The sequence below is a fragment of the Corvus kubaryi genome, unplaced genomic scaffold (assembly GCF_017639235.1).
Source record: "Corvus kubaryi isolate FWS band 111438036 unplaced genomic scaffold, C.kubaryi_AGA036_p1.0 split3-73, whole genome shotgun sequence".
Lineage (NCBI taxonomy): Eukaryota > Metazoa > Chordata > Aves > Passeriformes > Corvidae > Corvus > Corvus kubaryi.
The window spans coordinates 25,685,019-25,709,657 of record NW_024582091.1 but is presented as its reverse complement, the minus strand read 5'-3'; the positions used below and the strand labels follow the sequence as shown (position 1 = coordinate 25,709,657).

At 35.0% G+C, this 24,639-nt stretch overlaps 1 protein-coding gene across 10 annotated transcripts in view; it reads left to right on the top strand.

The window, feature by feature from the left end:
• The window catches only part of LOC121659316 (zinc finger and BTB domain-containing protein 24-like), a 71,274-nt gene that overhangs the window by 7,591 nt on the left and 39,044 nt on the right, over nucleotides 1-24,639 (top strand). For 8 of the 10 annotated variants that reach the window (XR_006014275.1, XM_042017283.1, XM_042017285.1 and 5 more), the window contains exons 6-17: nucleotides 1,653-1,765; nucleotides 3,438-3,623; nucleotides 4,324-4,449; nucleotides 6,577-6,651; nucleotides 8,102-8,203; nucleotides 10,079-10,218; nucleotides 10,303-10,483; nucleotides 10,909-11,050; nucleotides 12,997-13,130; nucleotides 13,865-14,021; nucleotides 16,574-16,682; nucleotides 17,091-17,161. Coding sequence is in view for 9 of the 10 variants with exons in the window: in XM_042017283.1 (XP_041873217.1) it covers nucleotides 1,653-1,765; nucleotides 3,438-3,623; nucleotides 4,324-4,449; nucleotides 6,577-6,651; nucleotides 8,102-8,203; nucleotides 10,079-10,218; nucleotides 10,303-10,483; nucleotides 10,909-11,050; nucleotides 12,997-13,130; nucleotides 13,865-14,021; nucleotides 16,574-16,682; nucleotides 17,091-17,161 (1,536 nt within the window). In the remaining variant the exon portion in view is untranslated. Of the gene's footprint in view, nucleotides 1-1,652; nucleotides 1,766-3,437; nucleotides 3,624-4,323; nucleotides 4,450-6,576; nucleotides 6,652-8,101; nucleotides 8,204-10,078; nucleotides 10,219-10,302; nucleotides 10,484-10,908; nucleotides 11,051-12,996; nucleotides 13,131-13,864; nucleotides 14,022-16,573; nucleotides 16,683-17,090; nucleotides 17,162-24,639 lie in introns of those variants that run through there. The other 2 variants (XM_042017293.1, XM_042017295.1) reach the window with 2 other exon arrangements.

Here is a 24,639-nt window from a genome sequence, read left to right as displayed (position 1 = left end):
AGCACAGAGGTCCTGGAGACTGTAAACATGACTGTAAAGTTTGGTTCTTGTAGCCAAGACACCTTCTGCATTACAGATGCCCCAAGGTAGGAAAGAATAGAATAACCAACATCCTCACTATTTTTCCTACCAACTAGAACTGACCTCCAAAACCAATTTTTGTTTAGTATTTTCTAGTTCTAATAACTTTTTGTTTATCAACTACTATCTTAATGAATCCTTGGGAACCTTAAGTAGGTTTTCAGCAGGAACTAATCAGTTAATTCACTGTAAATTATTCATTAAAGGTTTTAGAAACTGTATGAAAGGTTGGGTTTTTTACTTTTAGTGTTTGTAAAATACAAGTTTATAAACAGTGCACACAATAAACGTGTCTCGAAAGCTTCTTGGTAATCCCCTGGTTACTTTTTGATCTAGTTGATAGTTGCCTTAGGTATGATTTTTAGTCTCCCCACATACTGATTTGGGGGCAAACACTCTCTCAGAGAGTGGTTTCCCACGTTACACTCCCATTCGCCCCACATCAGCTGTTGTTATCTGGGATGTATTGATAAGCAGAGGCTGTGCACCATCTTCACACCTCAGTACCAGTTAGAATTCTCTAAAAGTATCAACAATTTAGAATCCAGGATTTTACTTTCCTAGAGGAATGACTATATATTATGCTCTCCCTTGCTTATCCTCTTCTTCTTTTGCACCTATGGGTAGTAGCTTCCCAAAGAAGTAGGAGTCTTCATTCCTAACACCTCTTGCAAACACTGCTGCTACGTTTTTGTGCTGCTCAGACTTGCATTTAAATGTTATTACATAAAATTCTAAGCATGTACTGTTCCTTTAAGGGAATATTCTTATTATTTGGCTAAAACCATCCACCTGATTTTTGTTTAGTCTCTCATTCTGACCTTATGAATATTGATTCTGTTGCTATTCAGTAGTTCTTACTGCATGCATGCAGCCATCAGTAGTTATAGTACTGTCCTAGGAACTTGAAGCCACAAGTTCATCTGTGGGGCTGAGCACTGTAATACTAGGAAAAAGATGTTATTACCGCTCTGCTTGTCATATCTAGCCAATGTTTGTTTGCCAAACAGGTCTCAGCATTGGGAGTCCTGAGTGAACAAATGCTTACCAAATTATCCATGTGCATATAGAGTGCATAGTGTCTCCTTTTGAAAGGCAGGAGAGTGGTTCAGACTTTCTTCATTGTCCATGGAAGCCAGAACATTTAAAGGATGTATAAAAAGCCTAGACTCCTAGTTTAAATGCTTTAAATCTAAGAGTGGCTATTTTTTGCACTGCCTTTTATTAAGTCTTAGTGGCAAAAATGGTCACTGAAAGCTTGTTACTTTTTAGGCACTACAGTGTCTGAGCTAGGCACTTAAAGCAGGTGGTCTGAGTATGATCTTTCATATCTACATGTTTTTTATTGAGTTAACAAATGTTGAGAGGACTCTATAAAGCTGGAAACAACACACCTTTTTGTCTGTATTTCATCTGCAGCAGACATGGGTGCACAGGTTTTTTAGCAGTTTTATGTCATGTACATGGTTTAAAATTGTACCACTACATGTATTGTTTGAAGGAGATGAGTATAACTAGCTCTGTAATTGACAAACCCTCTAAAAATATGTTCAATAAAATGTATTTGGCAGGTTATGTTCTCACTGGATTTCCTTCTCTCTCAGAGGAATACATGACTGTTCCACAGCAAATAGAGAAAATAATGAATCTAAAATTAAAACCAGATGTCCTGATTAACATTAAGGTAATGTCATCTTCAGTAACTTCCTAGTATTTCTTGTAATTATTAGTTGACTCATATGCTATGTATGCCAAATATATTATTTTTCTCTGTATACTTGAGTATAGAATTTATTGAGGAATGATAAATTCTTCTCTTTTATATTGGAATAGAATTTCACTGGTTTGTTCCATTATAAGCGTTGCTCAAGTAAAATAATGAACATGTCCTAAAACTTCAGCAGCAGTTACAGTCTTTGCACCTCTACCAATTAGAAGATACAGGTTTTCAAGAAAAGGAAACTTTGAATTACATGATTATTATGGGATTTTGGACACATGTACATCTGCCACTTGTGTAATGCAGGAAGAAACTTCTCACATATGGAAGTTAAAAAGCAAATAGTTTTATTTTTCTGTCACTAATTGTGCAACTGCTTCATTATTAATTCATCTTGTTCACAAATCTCAATTTCTTCATGAGCAGTGATATGTCGTGCCAGATATTTTACAAAGGTGACTCTGGTATAACCAGAGAAAAAAAAAAAATCATTGTTAGTGTGGGATTTAGAGGACTTTCTCAATGTAACTTAAAAGAATGGACTTGCTTGCTACGTCCACATTATAAACAAAACAAGGCAAGATGGACTCTGCAGACATCAGGCCAACTGCTTTGGCCAAACACTGCTAAGCTGTCTTGTTAGTCAGAATGGGGTGGCAGTGCCCAAACTGCCCACAGGGAAAGGCCTGAGCCTGTGCCATTCTCCAGATTGTGCCCAGCTATTCACTGGGGAGGGTTCTGGCTGGCCCACACCGAACTGTGCCAGACTCCATGCAGACAAAATAACCGTACCGATGGTCACGAACACGCTTTCAGGCCCTTCCTCTAGCAGTGTTTTATTTATAATCAACTAGGTCATTTTTGTCTTCTCCTTTGAATGTGCAGAGTGAGCTGCTGAGACAGCTCTGAATAGTCAGCGTCTGGTGGTGTGCTACATTCTCATTGGGATTTTGATTCTAGTTGGCATCTCTGTGTATTTTGTCAGATGCTAAGCCTCAGGGTATGGACCTACTCTATCACTTTTCAGATTTAACTCAGTGTTTGTTTTAATCCCATACTTTTAAGACTGAATTTGCTTAAACATGCATAATGAAAATTGGTGAATGCCTACTTCAAACCTTTTTTATGTGGTCTTGGAGAGATCCTAAAACATCAAAGAAACATATTTTTGTGCTGCTTTTCAGGCAAATTTATTTTTTCAGAAAGTCAATCTTTGTTTTAATACTACGTAGTGAGCAATCCCTGTTCTTGAGAGTATTCATGAGTAACAATACAAATAGAAGAGTGATACTAACTACACTAGAAAGAAAAATGAAATTCTTCATTTCATGTAGTAACATGATCTCCTCCAGGAAAAGGACTGAGACTAAATGTACATTAAAAATCCTTGCCCCAAAGTCAAAGAAATAAGTTTGCCTTTGGTTTCAATGGATTGAAGCTGTTTTCACAGATATGTCAGAGTTGTAACTATTTTCATTAGCTCAAAAAGAAAGGAAGAAGGAAGATTGTAGATAACTGTGGCAATAATGAAATACTGTTATTAGTAGACCAATTTAGAGAAATTTTGTCTCTCCAAGAAAAAGATGTTCTAGCAGGACAATAAGCACATGATTTCCTTTTAATTTTTCCTTGCTAGTGTCCAGATTATGATTTATGCCAAAGAATATCAGGACTAAGGCAAAATCCTGATTCAGGGGAGATATATCAGAGGAGCCAGTGGGATCCTAAAGTTACTGACAAGCATAAGAAAGAGAAAGATCAGGATGAAGAGGAGGATGAAGAAGAAGATGAGGAGCAGGAAGAAGAAGAAGGAGAAGAAGAGGTAAACATTGCTAATTTCTAAACAGTGCAAAATACTACAATGTACTTTAGACAAAGCAGAAGAAATCCTGATCTTCCAAAATATCACCATACTATGTTACGAATTTATTTTGCTCAAATTTAATCTTAATTCCATTTCTTTCCTACTTTAAGAGATGTGGGATAACACATAAGCAGTAGGTTTAAATGACAGCAAATGTTAATCATTGCATAGCGTAACCTGGACTCAGTCTTTGACTCAAAAGTCACTGATCTGTTTCTTGCCATAAGTTAAAAGTGTGTATCAGGAGGAGAAGGGTGGCTCTACACTGCCTGTTTGTGATCTAGATAAATAAAAGAGTTCTTAATTTTTGTTTATTGTAGCAACTTCTTACTAGTATTTTCAGGACACTAGCTTATTTTCTGGTTTTGGTGTTACAGTACTACAAATGGATTTTCTTTTTTTTTTTTTTCTTCATGAAGGTATTACTTTTGAATTCAGGTCAAATTTTTATAATAGGGGCCAGAGACTTATCAATGTAAGTTCTAGGCACATTGCTCTCAGTTCATAGAAACTACACTTCATCAGGATAGGATCATGGTCAGCAATCACTGGACTAATACTCATCGCAATACTCTCCAAAGCTACTTTATTTAAATTTGAGTGAAGACAAAAATTACTTTAATACTTTATTTCTGTATCTTGAAATTTTGTTTTGCAGACTGCAGAAGATCCACAAAAGAAATTAGCATCCTTTAATCAACTAGTGCAGAGGCCTGAAGATTTTCTTGAGAATGCAGAGAAAAGAATTGGAATATACAAGGATATAATGCATCAACCTTTAGAAGTAAGAAAAAGCAAAGTAGTATGATTATGCATAACAAACGATTCTTAAAATATCTTACACTGTTTTTATTGGGGTTTTTTGTTTGAGATTTGTTGTATTGAGGTGTGGTCATGCTTCAACATATCCCCAAATTCTGAAATTTATTCTGAAATCAGTGATACAAAGTTGTCATCTGTAGGTGTTTACACTCTGGAGTCAAGATAAAGTAATCCACTTTGACTTTTAAAAGTGAAACCATACCTGCCACCACAGATGCTTTCTAAATCTAGTAAGTGAAATATTTGAAGACTCCAGTGTTTCATCACCATTACCAGAGTCCACTCCAGAATGCAATCCCATAAGTAATCTGCATCCATTGTCTTCCATTCCAATAGATTCCCTTCCTTACCTGCTTCATTGCCTGCAGATTTATATACACAGTAATTAGCCCATTAGTTTGTTTTACCACTTTAGTTTCTGCTGCAATTACGTTTTCTTTCCCTGTTGTGTTCAGGAAGGTGGATTTACTGTATGCCTCTTCTCTCTTCCCCTCTTTCCCACCCCCCCCCCCCCAAAAAAAAAAAAAAAAAGCCCAAGGGGCCAAAGGAATAGTCTGTTTTTTTTATTTTTTTTTGGGGGGGGTGGGGGGGTGGGTGTTGTTGTTGTTTTGGTGGTTTTGTTTTTAATCTCTTGGTTCAAGCAACTGCAAAATCCTCATTTTTGATGCCTGCTTGACAGTTACAGTTTATACCTTTCAATTTCTCTATAGATTAGTTAAACCTATAGATAAAATTGTGTAGAAGTGCTATAATGTTCTTTGCTAGAGTAACAAACTTGTTACTGCTGTGAAGGGGAAAGACAAGTGGTACCTTTGATCATTACACAATATCACACGGATTTCTTATAAGTGAACTAATGGAAAGTTGTTTAGATTAAATTACTTTACCATTTTAAGGTAAATGGTCTTTACCTTAAAAGAACACAGGGTTTTATCATTGCCCCAGGCAGAATTTGAGATGATGAAATTGAAAATGAAACAAAAATATTGTAAGATGTGCAGTTTGCACTGATAGGGAGAGAGATGGAATTAACTTTGGAGAATGCACTTTGATTTCTTGATAAATTGTTGGGATTAAGTGGACTAGAAGTAAATGTGAAATACTACAGTGAGGAAGGAAACCTAATGAACAACAACGTGAAAAAATTGGCTAGACTTCAGTACTTCAGACAGTCTGCAATTTGTGGGGATTTAGTCAAAACTGAGTCAATAAATGAGATGCTATTGTTTGAACTCAAATATTATGGATGTACTAATAAGACTGTAAGACCATTGTATATAAGAGAAAGTACAAACTATTATCCTCTCTTTAGAAGAGTATTAGAAAGAAATAGTTATTATCTATTTCTACCACAGATAGGGCAGATGATTTAATTTACAGTATAGAAGACAGACTAGATGAAGTAAGCCAGGAAATGAACTCTGACCATAAATGTAGCGAAGAACTGGAATTGATTACCTTCAAAGTTGTAAAGTCACCTTCAATAGGCATTTTTAGGCCTGAGGTGAGACCAGCATTTGTCAGGAATGGAATGAGTGTTCTCAGTCGTCAGAGAGAGGCATTAACAACTGACGTGGGATGTTTATTTTAGTCTAAGACCTTATGTTCTAGCATGAAAATTTAAAATAAGAAAAATAAAATACATGGTCCAAATTTTAAAGGAATTGGGATTCAGGACCAAAATTAAAACATTGGTTTCATGATTGGCATTTCCAAGAAATGTATTAATTGACATTGTCATCATTTTCCAGCAAAGAATTAAGGTGGAATTAGACAATTAAAAGTTGAATTCATACACAAAATGTTACTGTATCTTGATATCTTTTAGCTCTCTTGCATTTGAACTAGGACATCTAAGTTATCTTCTGAACCCATTGTAGCCCCAACTTTGGAATTATCACTATATTTATCTGTCATCAAATCAAAGTTCCTCTCCAGAAGATTTTATAAGCCATTAATGCAATGAATTTTGATTTTGCTGAAGCCCCCAGGAGTCCAGCCTTTGATATGTGTAGGAACAGAATGAGTTTCAGTGTCATTATCTGGTTAATCATACTCAGTTGACAGTTATGTCTTTGTTCTTAAACAGGAATTCTTGACTGACCAGGATTGTCGATATCTTATTGAAGTGGATGGAAGTCAGCAACCAGATCATGTCTTTGAGGTAAATAAACTATGCACCAGCTAAGTTAACCTCCACTAGAAAATAATTTCTCAATTTTGTGGATTGTTTTCCTGTTGGCAAAATTTTAAGTCGTGTTTAAAACACATTCATTTACTATTAGAAAACATGACTTTTGAAATACTTGCTTTCCTTCTTCTGTTAGTTGTAGGATTCACTGGTCTGTCCCCAGGTTTACATATATGTTGCATGAGAATATTTTCAGGCAGGCTACAAACTTTTGTATTATCTCCATCAGGTTTCAGTGCTTTTTCTGATCTGTATTAATGTAAAATATAATGAGAAATTAAAACATTTTCAGTATGATATATTTACAATACTGTTTTATTTGATGCTTGTATCTAAAACTAGATATATATTATATAATGGATTATAATTTTTATTAATTTTGCTATTTTTTGCAAGGTAATGGAAGACTCCTGATTCTTGTAAGAATTCTGCTGAGTGCTTGTGTCTAGATTTTTAGCTTGTGACAGAGCAACTTGTTCTCTCTGTTAAAAAACCTACAATGGTAAATTTTACAATGGTAAATTTTGAAGATAAATAATCTTATCCTCTGCCTCACAACCAAAAGTTCCTTCAAATCAGAACCTAGAGTATGGGGTTGAGAATGAAGTAGGAGATTGTCTTTGACAAGGTAGGAAGTGAGCTTCTCCTGCATTTTCTCCTCTGTTTGAAACAAATTGTATTGTAATTCTGTAAGTTAATTATTTCATTTTATACTTAACTTTACTACTAAGAGTGGTCCTATGGGAAAAAATCCAGTAATTTTGCAGTGTTAGAACATATGATTTCCTCATTTATGATCTGTTTGTGAACATTACAACACAAAATTTATAGTAAATGCAATCAAGTTATGTTATGATTCCAACTATTTTACCTACAAGTTAGGCAAAGACCTATTATAAAACTAGACCAAACATGACACAGTTTGCTTTTTCATTTCAAGAATACTTGCATTCAATCGAAATTACATTCAGGAAATACTTCAAATAAATTTAATATCATCTGATTCTCATTGTAGACATTTGGCTTAAATACAGTTTAAAATAAACTACTCAAAGTTGTATTGCTTCTGAATGTGTGTAATCTGATTTCCCAAAGAGATTTGCCTCTTTTTCAGATTGGAGCTCATCAGAGTATTTGCACTGCCTTGGGGGAAACCTTCACAGTCTAGTCCTTTAGTAGGCTTGGGATTCACAGCATAATGAGATAGAAAGGCTGTGATTTGGCATTTTGCACTTCCTGTATCTACCGAATAGCTTGTTAAAACCCAACTCAGTAACTAGCATGGGCCTGAGGTAGAAACTGGGCCTTAGTGTTTATGTAGCCATTATATAAACAATAAGTTACAGTTTTAAATACACTTCAGGGGCCCTTCAGATGACAAAAGCAGTGATTGGTACTGAATCAAGACTTATTTTCTCTTCAGGCAGTGGTAGGCCGGCTTCAGTCTATGGACGTTCAAAATGCAGCTCCTATAACCAGACTTAAAAGTGAACAGGAAGAAGAAACGCTGGAGGGAAAGCAAAATGTAAGTGTGCTTTTCTAAAGTGTGATTGACTGTAATAACTAGAATTATTTTTCTTTTCTGCTGTAAGCTTATACTAGAGCATCTTTGTTTCACAACAACTAGTTTTTTTTACCATGCAATAATGGCATTTTTTAAGCATTGACCTTTCAGAAATGAGAATTTAAGGTAATTCTGGGGCTGAAATCCACTTAAAAAGTATGAAAATAAAAAAAATTTGTCATTTCCCAAAAAAAGGGTAATGATTATAATAAAGCTTTGAAAAAAATGTTTGTTTTAGCAATAGAGGAAAACTTAATTCCTTCCAAGGAAATAAAGAAAGTTTAGCCAAAGGATAACAATCTCAGCAACTGACTCTTAGCTCAGTCTACTCTTTTCCTGAATAAGAAACAAGATGCTAATCCAAATCTAGCAGCATTCTCCATAACTGAGCTCACATTCATTCTATTTTCCTGTAATTAATTAGAAACATGACAAATGAGTGCTGAATTTTGTTGAATCATAGCAACTGTAATTTGTGTCCCTTCCAAATAAAACTGAAAACCAGAAGTCTTTGCATGAATGTTGTTGCCTATATTTAGTTGCAATCATCTTTCCTATTTCTTAAACAAAACTTTGAATATATGAACAGAACTGTAATGAGGAGACCCCACATTTTCAGAGAAATACCCCTCCCTTCACTTTTCTGTATTCTCAGTTCTTAACAAATTCACAAGTGAAAGACTTTCTGTGTCAGAGGTCATCAGTATTTATTAGTTAGTTAGTTAGTGTGTCTGTTTTAGTTTATGTGTAAGGTTTTAGTAACCACAGTATTCAGGGCAAAGAGTTCTGCATCTTAACTGAACTTTAGGTACAGAATTGCTTCCCTTTGTGTTGAACTTGCAGTGTCCTCCAGTTTATATGCAGAAGTCTCTGAATCGTTTGGTTCTCTACATCTACCCTCTAATAACTCATGATTTCAGACTTCTGTCCTGCTCTTATGTAGCTATACGGAAGAATTCCAGTCTGTATAATTTTATTCCTTCTTACATGACAATCTTTTTGTGGAATTGATCAGTTATATTACCTTTTTTCTGAAACTTATCCAGTTTTACTGTGTACTTTCTGAGATTAGAGCAGCAGGAGGCACATTGCAGTAAAGATGAGGGCAATATTTAAACAATTAAAACATAAACCTTTATCATCTATTCTCTCCTTGCTCAACATTCCTAACATTCAAGTTGGTTTTCTGACAGCTCTTGGGCATTGACAACATGTTTTCACAGAGGGATCTATTTTTGAGTAGTGACAGTCAGTGAAAATCCATAATTTTCTGTGTAGAACTGCTATTTTAATGCCTGGCTTTGTAGGTTCTGAAAGTTCTTCTGCAGTTCTTCACAGCCAGCACTTGTCTGTACTCTTCCGAATTTAGAGTCACCATGACTTTAGGATTCACTCACTGTAAAAAGGCTATTAAACTTATTCCTATCATATGATATTTCTGCATGCCTAAAATAGATATTTTAACATTGCTATTCCCTGACACAGATCATGGTCCTTTTTTCGTACCCTTTAGAATAAATCTTAGCCATTTTCTGTTGTCTTCAATAAGTGGCTCTTTATAATTTTAAACTTCTAAAAATGGTAAGTAAAGCCTACAGGAGCTATTTAAAATACTATTTCTTTTAAATAAATCTGAAAATGAAGTAATTTCTCTTTAAAATTGTCCTACAATTCTGAAATATATAATTAAAAAAAAATAGTTCTAAAAAGCATTGTGTGGTTTTCTTTTTAAGTTTGCTTATTTTCCATCAAAAGGTTTCAAAAAAGTCTAATAAAAAGGCATATGTAACTTCAGACAAAAATTACATTTGCTGTTATTGCTATTTTAATAAACAGGATGAACTTTTCCGAGCTCTGTCATCTTACAAGCTGATAGCACCCAGATACCGATGGCGTAGGAGCCGGTGGGGACAAGTGTGTCCCGTGGCTCTAAAGGAAGGGGACATTGTAATGGGAAACGCAGAGTTTGCTGTCAGGTTAGTGGAATTTGACACTCTTAATTTTCATATCTGTTTTATGAGATAACTGTCTATATCTGTTAGCTTCTCTTCTGTTTTAAGTTTTCTAGGTAAAATGTATGTACTGTCATCCCAAGAGGCATTGAAAAAATTTACGTTGAATCCACGGCCTTACCTCTTACCTCCAATGCCAGTTTCTCCTTGTAAAGTATTTGTATTTGGTCCTCCATTCTCTGGAAGAACGACTATTTGTAATGTAATTGCACACAATTATAAAGGAAAGGTAGGTTCATAAATATCTTAGGTAGCAAAGTATCAGCTGGGGCTTGGGAATCAGTTAAGCACATTCTTGTCGTGTTATTCACATTACAAATATAGGGATTACAGAGGAAACATAGGATTTCAGTGAAATTCATTTTTATAAAAGTAGCTACAGATCAAAAATACTTTTATATACCCGCTTACATTGCAGTTACTTGTCTTAGCATTAGAATATTATGAATAACTTTTGTATCTAAGATAATTAAATAGAAATGCAAATTTAAAATAATTTCTTTTTCAAAAAAAACCCAGCCCTGCACTTGAATTAGATGTATTTTTTTCTGAAATTTGCAGAGCTTTTCCAAAATAATTTCATTTTATAGAAATTGGATCAGATGCTATATTTGTCATCTGTGATATTTGCATTTTTTCAAATAATTTCACTAGGTTCTTGATATGGACAAACTCATGAAACAATATAAAGAATCAAGAGAAAAAAACACTGAGGAATTGCGAAAGGATGCAGTAGAAAAGGCTATAGCAGCAGTGAAAAATAGATTGGAATCAGAAGAACAATCAGAAGAATCAGGTGAATAAACTGTTCCATGGTCTTTGAAGCTGTCTTATTTGCATTATGTTATTTAACTGAAGCAGTTGCTGTCACTTTGACTTAGAAAAAGTTGCAGAAGTTGTTATGATTGCTGTGCATTAAATATGAACTAAAATAACATGGCAGTGAAAGGAATAGCTTAGTAAAATTCAGTATTTTTTACATATATATATATATATATATATATAAATCCTTTGAATTTGAGGGCCATGTAACAAAGAGTTTTCTGAACTCTGAGCTGAAAGAAGAAATTGGTTCTGACTGATACTGGTTAAAAACATTCCATTTTAATGACTTTCTGACAAGTTAAACTCTGCAAAAATGAAATACTCCTCAAGAAAGCAGCTTGTCAGCTGGACTGATATGAATCCACAATCAAGAAATTTTTCACTTTGGAGCAGCCTTCCAAGTATGCTGTCACAGATGGCACATTTGTAAGTCGCTCCAGCTCTGGTCACATTTTGACTTCTTAAGCTGCCTAGGTTTCTGCAGCTTGAAGAATTCAATAAATATTTTGAAAAGGTGAAAATAATATGTTGTTTTAGTGTCTTTTAAACAAAGTCTGATTTTTTGCCAAGGAATTTTAATGGAGGCTTTTCAAAATAATTTCTTTTGAAATGAAAACACTCCATTGAATTAGATTTGCCTTTTTATAGTTAGCTCTAGTTATGGTTCCAATGGACAATCAGACCATTTTGCCTTATTCACCTAAGAAAGGAATCATGTTTGACTTTCTCATGGGTAGATACATCTAACAAGAGGTCGGTGTATTCTTCTAGTGCTGCAAAACAGGTGCTGACAGTGATGAAAAATCATTGGCATTGCAGTAAGAATAATAGTGAGCTATGAGAATAATAGTGAGCTATGAGACCAAAATTGAAACAGTTAAACAGTGCTACCTTCCAGATTCCTGGCTATGTAAATACTTTTGAGGACAGGGGTATGAAATCCTATTAGGATTAATGAGAAATTAATCCTAATTAAAAACTTTGGAGAGCTCAAGAAATTTTATTACAAAACTGAACTGCAAACAGAGGATGTATTTTCCCTTACATATCTTTTTATAGCATAAGTTTGTTTCAGAATTTTTTAATAGATAAGGAGATGTTTGGGTTTGGGCTGCATTGAGGTTTTTTGCAGAATGGAAATTATTAAGATGCTGCCCCTTTTGCAGGGACCTTGTAACTTGGCAAAAGTAACCTGATAAATGTGTACATTTGTGCATGCTAAAAGTATCAATACAATCATTGAAAAATCTTCACATAATTACAAAAAGTAAATGTGGCATTTTTTCTAAATTATACTCATATAGATACTGCAGTTGGCTAAAACAGTTCTTCACCAAATTTTATCAAATTAGCATGTTAACTGTGAGTGTTTCTTAAAAAACTTTTAAATAATTACAGTTGTTTTGCCAGCAGTTAATAACAAAATGTGGATCCATTATGAATGTTTTGAGCCTCATAGGGAATGCAGGCATCTTGATTGTTAAAAATACACTGCCTTGATCTAAGATTTGTATTGATTTAAAAATTAGTCTGGTCAACCTTTTGATTTAGGAATCAAAGAGAAATCAAATCAAATCAAATCAAAGGAAATTCTTGCATGTTGCAAGTGCCTGATTGTTCTAGTACATAAATGTCATTCTGTTCATACTGAAACAATATTTAACTTAGAGGTAGAAAATACTATACAGTTAAAAAGGTTGAGTTTTTTATACTGAGAGAGCAAACCAAGATCTTAGAATTTACGTTTATGAAACACTCTCTAGATCTGCATTCAGAACTGGTGTTTTTTTCTTTCTCAGTGCAATTGTGTAGTATTGCTTAAAATGACTGCTGTGCTGGAGTTATGCTTTAATGCTTTATTTGTTTCCCAATTTCTAATTTCTTTGTGAAGTGCTTTTAAAAACTCTATATTGTTAGGAATACCAGAGATAACTGCTGACCACCCAGAAGTTCAAGCTATGGTAGAAGAAGCCATGAAAAGTGCATCAGTCTCTGAAGTTACAATGTCATCTCAAATACATGCTGAAGTACTGGAGGGAGCTATTGCAGAGGTGAGACTGCAAGTACTAGGAAGGAAAGTACTTTTTTCCTAAGAGCAACTTGTAACAGTTTATACATCATCCATATATGTTCTTAATTTTTCCATTTGAGAGATCAGTTTAGTTTTAAGTAACATAGCCTGAATGCTTACATAGGATTGAGGCGAAACTGAGGAAGATCATGAAAGGCAAATCTATTGAGGACTACTTTATAGTCCTCTATATATAATAAATATATATATGTGTGTGTGTGTTTGTGTGTATATATATATTCACACACATATACAGAAATTATTTCTGTCTTGCAAATTACCTGAGCTACAAATTGTTAAAGGCTGGGTGAATTATCTGAAGGATCATTGTATGCTTACTCTAGTCTTATATTCTTAGTCACTATTAAAGAGGTGAACACCAGATGTAAGAGTTTGAAAATAATTGTTTGAAGGTTTATCCAAGAATCTTGAATTGTTTTAAATTTGTTCAATGGGATGTAGCTATTGAAACTGGAGTGTAAATTCTTTATTGGCAAGCTTAAAAATCACTATCATATTAGTCTCTTTTTGTTTAAAATGTTTTTAATTTCATTCAGACATATAAAGTTATAAATACCATACTTTTTATTGACCTGAAATGACAATAAGGAGCAATCATAACATCTAGAAAGTAATTTTGTATTGTGCAGTCTTTTTTGTACAGCTGATAGACTTCAGTCTTTTTATATTCCTGAATGTGACATTTTATAATAGCTTATGAAGACGAACAAAGACAGGTTTCCTGGTGCTTCAGAAAAAGGAGGGTGGGTAGTGGAAAACTACCCTCTGTCAGCAGATCACTGGTCAGCTTTATCAGAGAAAGGACTTCTACCTGACACTGTTGTCTGTCTGAAGGATACACAAAAAGATGGTTAGTAAATGCACACTAACGCAACTTAATATTTTCTTCTTTTTTTCTGTGTTGATATCTGTATATAAAACAATACTTATGAGAAGAACTAGTAGTTATGTCCCATTTATAAAGCTTCAAGGGTCTAGAGAAGGAATAATCCAGTCAATCAACAAGAGTACCACAATTTCTTACAATTTGGAGTAAGGGAATAACACAGAACTGAAAACAGGAATCCTTTGCTATAACAGTAAAGGAAATTCCTCCTCTATTTTTAATCAGTTTTCAATTTTCTCATATACCAGTGGACTCTAGCTTCAGATTTTTGCATTCTTTGGCTGGCTGGCCACCACCTTGCAATGTGGCTGTCGGTCAAATTTCTCTGCCTTGGTTTTTCCATTTGCAAAATCAGGTTAGAGGTATGAAATTTCTCAGCTTGAGAGAAAAGGCAGGGGGAGAAATACTCGTATGCAGGTGTATCCTGTTCTGCATTCTGGGATCAAAAAAAATAGTAACTTCCTACCCAGATTGATACAATAGCATAGTATCCATGAATTCATAGTAAGGGATTTTTACTTTATTCTTTCAAGCCGGAAGGAAGGTTGGCACCAGGCATGAATAACTGAACAGATGCATATATTGTTAAGTTTGTCTGTCAAATCATATCTTCATGAATTATATCTGTTTGATTCATTCCACACCACAAGTTTAATTGACCTTTGGCAATTTTTGATCATTACGTGTTCAACCCAGTCCATTATCAAAAGGTCTTTCAGTGGCAGAAACTTCCATTCAAGAAAGGCAGGATGAGTCTGTTCTGAAAGAAAGCTCAGTAGATGCCCAGCATTGGAATCAGTCCAGAGAACTTTTCAAACCCTTGTCCCTGAATATAAAAATCAGCCTTAGAAAATCAAGGTTGCACAGTTTACTCAGAACAGATTTCTTATTAAAAAAACCCCAAACTTTTCAGAGGTATGTCAGCTTATCATCAAATCATCCTCACAACTCGGGTATAGTACCTAAACTACTTAGTCACATAGCTTTGTGAAATTTTGTAATTAAAAGAGTTTCACTGTGGCCAGAGCTCATACACAGACTAAATACTGGCTGAACATTTCTATGAGAAAGTTCTAGATCCAGTGTTTGTCAGAAAATCATATTTGCAGAACCTGTCGTTCAAGGCTTCATCTCAGATGCTTTCGGAAAAAACCTAGGGGCAAATTGCATTTCCATGCCTCATCTTTGTTTCCCAGACATTCCAACCTTATTGAAATGTTCATGAATCTAGTTTCTGGGACACAGTGCAGTGTCCTTTCATACAACCATAAAAAGCATCCTCTTCATATGGCATATGGTAATGAAATGTCAATACTGTGTACTAAATAACAAACATCAGGAGTCTACCTCTAGCCTGTACTGCAGGGAGAGCACTGAGGTGGGAGAGGTGCTTTCAGAATTATATTAAATTTCTCTTCACTTCTCAGAATTTAACAAATTAGTGAATTAATTGGATAGAAGAAAAGGTTGTCTTATCATCCCTGAAAGGTTATAATCCAGATCAGACATTTTGGAAACAGATAATTCTTCATGACAACCATGTTGAAAACTGATCAGTAACTGCTCCTTTTTTTTTTTTTTTTATTTTGTGAAGGGAAGAATTTAGGAATTTGTAGCAGAGGCTTTCAAATTAAGGCCTCTCTAGAGCCTTCTAATTATGTGCTTCCTTCCTGCAATATACACCACTCTGCCATTTCCACTAGTTCTCAAAACCTAGCTCTCAATTGCTTGCTCTAATCTGAAGAATTTATTTTATACTCTTGGTAGTATAAAAATTTGACTAAAAAAAATGTAGCTTTTTTGCTTATGGATACATTTCCTTGAATTTAGCTATTTTGTTTCACTTTATTCTTTTTATTTGCACAATTGTGTTGACTCTTTACTTCATTCCCACTCATTTCCGTCATGTATATAATATATATGTAGTCATGGAGTTTACATTTTCACAGCATTTGAGTCACTATTTTGTAAGCTGTTCCCTGACCTAGTCTAAACTCTCATAAGTCCACTGATGAAAATGGGTTTAAGCCACACAGCCATATATAAATCTATTTGTCAAAGTAAATAAGTCAGTAGAGTTCCTATTAGGAACAGCACATTCTTCATTTCTGTCAACCAGCTGTAGTAGTAGAGGTATGCACATTATTTATATTTTTATTTGAATGTTTTTAATTTGTTTCTTCATAGCTTTCTTTGTACACTTGCAAATAAAATAAATGTCAGAGTAACACATGACATATGAAAGTATAAGATAAATCCCTTCAGTTCTGTCTCCCTTTATAGCCTTCATAACCATCCAATATCCCAGATTCAGTTTATTATATTCTTTAAATTGAAAAAAAAAAGCTCTAAACCTGTAGAAATCAACAGTATAATAACATTTCAGTGGTGTTATATATGCTTTTTGTTGACTTCAAAAAAGTTGTCAATAATTTATTAAATGGTATTCCTAACCCAATAACTTTAGTTTTATACAGATGCATTAAAGTCATTACTGTCATGTAATTGTACTGCAGGAGCCTGTATACTACACAGAGCATACCTAGCAAGCAGGAATGAAAATAATTCCGAGATTTTGGAAAGACCAACAGATGAAGCATTAGAAAAGAAAGAAGATGATGCAAGGTAAAATACTCCAATTATCTGAACGTGTAAAATGAGCACAAGAAAATTCTAGCCTCACTTTGTGTTAAAGGTATCAGTGGATTTATCACACAAATTAACTAAAGCAGTACTCTAAGACTAGTTGTGATATATAGGAAATAGTCCAGTATCTGTTATCTTTGAGGAATATTACATTTATATCAGTACATATGGTGGCAGAAAAATCTCTTTCTAAATGCTTTTTCATTAGCTTTTTGTTAGTCCAACCTTCTAATGCAATGAGAAAATAACATTTTAGATAATAAAACATATATTATTTTTATTTTTTACAACCCAAATTATATTTCCACATCATTACATTTAATAAATCTGCAACTTTCTTTGGTAATATCTATAAAGGTCTTAAGATAAATGAACTTTTATTTACAGAGGAGAAATGGAAGAAACACTGACATCAGAGGAAGATCAGTCTCCAGCTTCTGCTGAGGAGAATGGTGAAAGTGTGTATCATTTGACTTCTATTTTATCTAATTATGGATTTCAATCATTTAGTGATTTGGTATTTATGCAGATTTTCCAGTTTTGATTTCCTTTTTACATTCACCATCTAGAAAAATGACTTTTTGTTACTATCTTCACTGATTCAGGCACTCATTTCTGTGTGTCGTTCCTCATGTATGTGACAGAATAGCGATAGTTTTCATTAAATCAGCCAGCACTGTTGCAGTTTTCAATAAATCCAAAGGATGGGACTCTGTCTCCTCTAGTAACTTTTCTGAGTGGTTTGTTAACTATCTTGAAACTACTAATCAAAAAATCTGTACCTCTTTAAAAGTTACAAAACATTGCTGGAACTTAGTCAACAGTTAATGAGAAAATCACAAAACTGTCTGATTTTCTGGTCTTCCTCCAGTAAGCTCAGCCTGAAGTAATTAAAAGGATGGAAATCAGTTCAGGAATGGCTCTCTTAACGTGCATTAGGGGTTGCTCAATCTGATAGCAACACACATGAATTGCTGAATCCACAAGCCCAGTAGAGGTGAGGCTGCTGCAGCTCCATGTCCCCAGGACCATGCAATGAGTCTGAGCATATATTCCCATTTCCCCTTTCATCCTCTTCGTACTCTGTTATCCATGCTAGTTCCCCTCCAATCCACTTTGATCCTTCCTTCTCCTTGCCTTTGGTCCTTCTCAGAAAAGCTTCCTCATCTTATAAATCTCCCACAATCCCAAACTGCTTTTCCCTAGGTGTCCCCTAATGAATCTCACGCCCTCTAGGCAGTAATACACCTCAGCCAGAGAGAGCTTCTCGGGGTGACCCATATCAATAGATTTAACACCCAGACTGCTTTCATCATCATCTTCTAATGGCCCTGAGGGGTGTCAAGTCAAGGTTATATTTGGTCTGATTAAGTTTTGGGAGATTCACCCATCTGTCATTGTTGCTCCTCTCTTTTGTGCTTATGGAGATTGGTCTTTAACAACAGAAACTAACACCATTAAAAAAAAAATGGAATTCTGTGTATTACATGAGGTCTCCCTTCTGATAACAATATTAATAAAACATTTTGGGTAAAGATGTTCTTACTTTGTTGCTTTCTCTATTGACAGAACTGCATATTTTCTTGTTTCCTGTAAAGAGCCTACTGTTACATCAGAACTGTGTTATACTTAGTTTCCAGCAGAGAAAATGTAATTGTCCTGGGCAGAAGTGAATAATCCGTGAGGAGTGAGATTTTGGCAGCAGGCCAGCTGTCACAAATAGGCTGGATTTTTGCACCTCACATTCTGTGAGTTGGATTGAGGTTTAGAATTATTCCCAGTTGGTTTCAGTGGTTTGAACCTCAGTAGTCCAAAAAGCTGCAGGGTTTTAACTTCCCTTTTACCTTCTTTAACCACTGCCTAGTTTCTTAAAAGAATGTTTCTGTCTTATTTGGATCTGCTGTCAAGAGGAATTACCATGCACAAATATCTGTCTCTATGCTAGGAACTAGGTTGGGGACTTTGGAGTATTTTCTTTCTCTACTATTCAGTCTCAAGATTTCCCATTCATAGCCTAAATTATCACCCAAGGCCTGGAGATGAAATTAAAAATTGAAGTGCATTAATTCCCGGTTTTGTGGGCTTTTTCCCTCATCAAGGGCCTAGCCTGCTATTACTGTCTTTCTTTCAAACATAACATACTGGTTTCTGTACAAGATTACTGTGGCCAAGCTTAAATTCTGTACTGCCAATATATGTCACATACATTTTCATTCATGACCTAGTCTGGCATTTATTTTACATTTATATAACAAGGCCTAAGTTGTAAAGACAGACTGAATAAGATAACATGCTTTTAATTTTTAATGAGGTAACATTTCACCTACTCTGTGAAAAAAATACTCTAGCTTTCTAGGGTTCTTTAAATTACATGTATGCTTTTTAAAAAATCCACATTATAACTTTTTATAGTTTCTAATAAAATACACAGCTCTTCTCCAAAGTGAACAAATCCTATAATATTAAATATAAAGGCTTCTACAAAGATACTTTGTCATCTGCGTCTCAAACAACAAAGTTCATCTTAGTTTTGAATATCTAACTAATTTTGATCTGAGTACATCAAAACAACATTTATTAATGATAGCAGTAATAATGTCATGTATACACTTGTTCTCTTAAGATGTGTTAAGTCCTTGTTCAAAGAAAATCATGTTTTCCTACACCTACATTTTATTTCAATAATCAAATACTGACTCACCAAAACACTTCAGTCATGCTGCTCTTAGCCTGACATCATTTTATTTCACATGTAGTGCCATCAGCACATTGACTTCAGCTTTTCTCCCATGTGACATGTCTTTACAACAATGTAAATGAATGTTCACAGTTCACATGTTCACATGTGAGCTGTTGGGTTTTTATAATATATAACAGTTGTAATATAAAAATGATAGCTCAGAAAAATACTCCAGAGCCCAAATCATACTGTTTTGGTCTCTCATATATGGTATCCTATAGGAATGGCTCAAAGTTGCACCAGGAGAGGCTTAGATTGGACATTGGGAAGTGTTTCTTTACTGAGAAGGTGGTAAATACCAGAACAGGATTCATGGAGAGGTGATTGGTGCCCCAAACCTGTCAGCATTTAAGAAGCATTTAGGAAATGCCGTTAATAAAATGCTCTAACTTTTGATCAGGCCTGAATTGCTCAGACAGTTGATGAGCAGTAGATGATCGTTATAGGTCCCTTCCAACTGAAACAGTTCTGTTCTATTCTATTCTATATAAACAGATGCACATTTTAATAATCACAATTTTTGTAACCTCAGTGGAATCTGGGATTGCTTCAGCACTGAACATATTCAAGTTTATAATATTGTCTGTGTTTAAATGGCAAAAATGGTTCCAGTAATGAACAAGGTACTTACACGTGTCATAATGAGAGTAAAAGTAACTGGAGAAGGAGACTTCATGTAAATCTAACAAATGTATTTAAGTGAGTTAAGAAGCTCAGTTCAATGCTGAAATGTCTGCTAAAGATGTAGAAATCAATTTATGTGGTAACTCTTGCTTGTAATGTCTAGCTGAAAATTACAGCCTCACATATTTTTTTCATGTCCTTTGACACAATTACTTGGAGGGGTTTTTTCCAGGAGTTTCTTACTTTATTTAAGCATTTTTGCAGAAGCTTTGCATGAGTATGACTTTACTTATACTAGGAGACAGCTATATCAATTCATGAGAGTATCTTTCAGGTGTTGTAGAAGAGTTATCAGCTTCAAGCAGATCTGTGGGTTCACTACAATATTCCTGAAGTAATACTTGGCGTATTCTTTTCCTGCCACATTTCTGCCAGAGATTACTTCCTTTCTACAGCAAACTCAACTGGAGCACACATGCTTATGCCTGAGTAGCTCAAGCTGGTGTGTTTGTACAACCCCATCTTCACTGATGTCTCTTCTGCTGCTCTTGCTATTTGGGTAGAAGTTCTTGGCACAAATAAATCGGTAGCTGGGCTGATAGTTCCAGCTGTCACCTCTCATGCTTGTGCTTCACAGCTGTTAAGATCAGTATTAGTTATAAACTCTTTAATATTGAATCCCAACTCTTTAATATTGATCTCCTTTCTCATTAGAGATGGTGGAGGGTTGAATCAACACCCATCTCTTATTTTATTTTTGATATCTTTTATTCTATGTTCTTGCTTTTTTATTTTTATCATCATGTTAAATTCAGTAAGATATTTGAAACAACAACAGCAAAAAATAATTAAACCTGTTCATGTTAGTACATTTCCTATTTAGTCTTTGAAGATAAATACTTTTTGGAATCTATTGTAATTATAACATTTACAAGGCAGATGATGTGTGGTCAGTCCTACAGCCTCTACATATATTTCCTTTGTTTTTCTTGACTGACTTGCATCCTGATTTGTACTTTCCCCTACCTTTAACTGGAGGCTTTCCAGTGAGAGAGTTTGGACAAGGACAGTTTATTGAACTTCAGATGAGAGATTGCAAATTACTTGTACTGCAAACTTCAAAGCAAGCTCTAGTGATATTACCTTCATCGTCTGTTCGGTCTTTGAGCAAAGCTGCATGATCTTCAAAGCCACTTTCTGCTTTCCTTCATATGTCAGATGTGATAATTGCATTTTAATACCTGTAATCCGAGCACTTTAGGCAGAGAAATTTCAAAATTTGAAACAGAAAGTTTAAGAACAGGTTCCTCAATTAAATCCAAAATACCTTCAGTTCTTAAATTCTTTTAGTCTCTCATTCAGAGAAATAAAGACTAAGGAATATTGGTGGAGTACAACTGTGCGATGTTTTGCAGAAGAAAAAAGAACAAAAGCCTATGATTAGAGCTTTCAGTCTTTCTGAAAGCTCTTGTCACTTTCTGAACATAATAAGAAAAAGGACATCCTCTTAATTTACTTTGCTTAATGTCTGTCCATATGTCCTCATTGACCCTATCCAGTAGCAGTCTTGTAAATGAAATAGAGCCATGAGCTAATGAAAAGATACATGAAATCTTTTAACAGCTTTCTCTCAAAAAACACTTTGAAGGCAATTCATCTTTAATGGAGATGGTCTGCTTTTGTTTTTAAAATATACAGTTTAGCTTTTATCTGCTAGAAGTTTTAGACTATTTTAAAGAACAAACCAGAAATAAATCAAATATAAACCATTTTAATTTGATAGGAAGTTGTTAAATATACACATTTTTATGCATTAGAAAGGATCAACTTAATCTGTAAATCAAAGTTGTTTTTCCAAATAAAAAAATCGGTACATACAATATAAGTTTGTCTACTGAGTACATTTCCCTGTAACATGGTGAAGATTATCTGGCAGTATATATTTATAAGTGAGAAATGAACATTCTGTATAAACAAACTACAGTCTGTTTCAAAAATACAACTGAAAATACATTCATAATGAAATACAGATCAGCTCCAAGAAATTGAAATCCAAGGAAGTGTCATTGTTATCGTATATTTTGCCTTTCTGTTTATTTTGATAGTTAAGCTCTAATGAAGAAGACATGCTGGCTTCTGATGTGTCTGTGTCAGCTTTGGCAGTGTTTCAATGGGGAGGAAAGAAGGACTTTTAAATCTTTTTTATTGCTGAATGTGGACTGAGGGAAGAAAAAGTCAGAGATACTAAGATATTAAAGGCTCTCCTTCCCCAACAATTCATTTAGAGAATGTGGGGGTAGAAAGCCTTTGAGGATTGTTTGTCTCTATGGTAACTATGCTCAGTAAAAGCAAAGAAGATGCAGAGCAAAAGAATATGAGAGATTGGCATATAGGCAATCCCTACGAAAGCCCAAGATTTAAGGCTGGGGAAGATTGTTTCCTATCACTGCTGTGACAAGTAAATTAAATTAAGAACAGCACTATTAGGTAGAAGGCCACCTCCTCAGAAAGAAAGTTGTTTTCATTTTTATATAATTTATTTTTAAAACATTGCTGTCTTTTCATGTATTTTTCTTGACTATGTTTTTAATTTTTTAAAAAATGTCTTCTCACCATAAATAACCTCTCGAAGCAGAGTTATTATAATTTGCATCTAACGGTAAAAGTTCAGCTGCCTTACTTGGTCCTTGAGAGTAAGTCTGAAACAAACTAAATGCCAGGAAGGCAACATATTTGTCACAGTAAAATTCAAATAACCGAACCAAAACCAAATGAGGTTTTGGTTGTCTGATTTTTGGGCTGTCTCTTTTCACTAGGAGTGTACACCTTTTTTCTTTTGTTACTTCTCCCCTCTTTCCAGGGGAAAGTTTCTTCAATACACTTAGACCTGGGTAATCTATTTAAAAGTTCTGTAAGTATGCAATAATTGCTGCTGGATATGTTTCCTTAAGCAACAAAACCTTCTGGATGGAGGTATTCTGTTGGAATTGTGTCCCTAGAGCTGGAACACATGCTGGTCCACCATTTGCTAAATACAGCTTATCAGGAGAGGTAACATGAATTGTAAGTGCATCTGAGATAAAGGGGATGGGAATGACTCTATTAAGTGGATTCATTGACATGTTCAATATTCTGTCTCAGATGATTCCAAATATTCATTTGAATCTCTTGTTCTGCCTGTATATTTCCAAAGCGTCATGACCTGCTCAGAACTGAGAGGTTTTTAAAGGGCTGGACTATAAGATGATCTTTTGAAAGCCAGATCCAGCCAGCCCTCATCCCCTCTTCCATGTGTTCCTGCTGTGAGTAGGGCTGTGGTTCACAAGGCAGCACATGTGATTTCTGCAGTGGGACTGTGCCAGGGATAACACGTGCAAGCAGCAGTTAGAGTAACCTAGTTAGTAATGTATCCTTTCCTTCTGTTCTTAAAATCTGTGTTCCTAAGCGAGTCATCATTACATATTGCATTAGAGCTGCCCAAATTTAAGCAGGTTTTACCTGGCTGAATCTCTGTCTCATTTGGAATGTATCACTGCAGAACGCAGCATAATTAAGGGTACCATTTGCACAACATCTTTTAATGTACATAAAAAGGTATTTTTATGTTCTTATTTAGAAGCATGGCAAGAGGCAAAAGTGTAATTGCAGGGAATAAGTAATGTAATGACATATATAGAATGAATGTCTAGTTTACTAAAATGCAAATGTTTGTAAACATTTTCAAGAGAAAACATATTTCTAATTCAAGATAAAACTATCTGAAATCTGCAAGGTGTTTCTGCTTAATGATATGCCCTTTTGCACTTTGATTTAGGTTTAGACTAGTAATCAGATAAGAGGAAGGTTAGCCACTGAGGTGTCAGTCTAATAGTTGCATTGTTCAAAACTGTAAAAAAACCAGGGGGAAGTGTATTAAGTATTGGTTGTTATCAAAGATCACAAAAATACTTGTCAAAATGCTTATTTGTTGATAGTTTTGCAGTTCACCTTGGCTCTGCAACAGTATTGCTGGAGCAGGGGCTGACAGCCCTGAGGGTTGACATGGGGTCCTGGGCTGTGAGCAGGTGGGGGGAGCCCCAGGGGCTGGCTGGGGACAGCCAGGCCCAGGGGTGCCCTCAAGTCCCTGAGCCAGCACCTGAATTGCTGTAGAGAGCCCAACTTGCTCCAAATGTCAGTTAATCATGTAAATAGTTGAGAGAAATAGTGGTATTGAGAGAATAAAAGTTTCAGCCTCAAAAGTAGAAGAATAAAATTATTAAAAGCACCTAAATATTTAGAAATTTAGTGTATTTCTAGACGTCTACACATTGTGACACAGACCCTTAAGAAGATGTAGACATTTCAGTACCCCTAACTCCCATACTACCTTTAAAGTGCCTGACTTCATGTATGGACTAAAGGGTTGTAGAAATAAGCAGCAAACTAGCAAGGGACCAACCTTAGTGGGCCATGAAGGAATTTCAAAGGAAGGCGTGTTAGATGTGTTCTTTGTTCTGCAGGCACTCACATATCCCAGCTGATATTGACACTTCAAGGTGATGCTTTAGTTGGTAGAATATTAGACAAAAATTA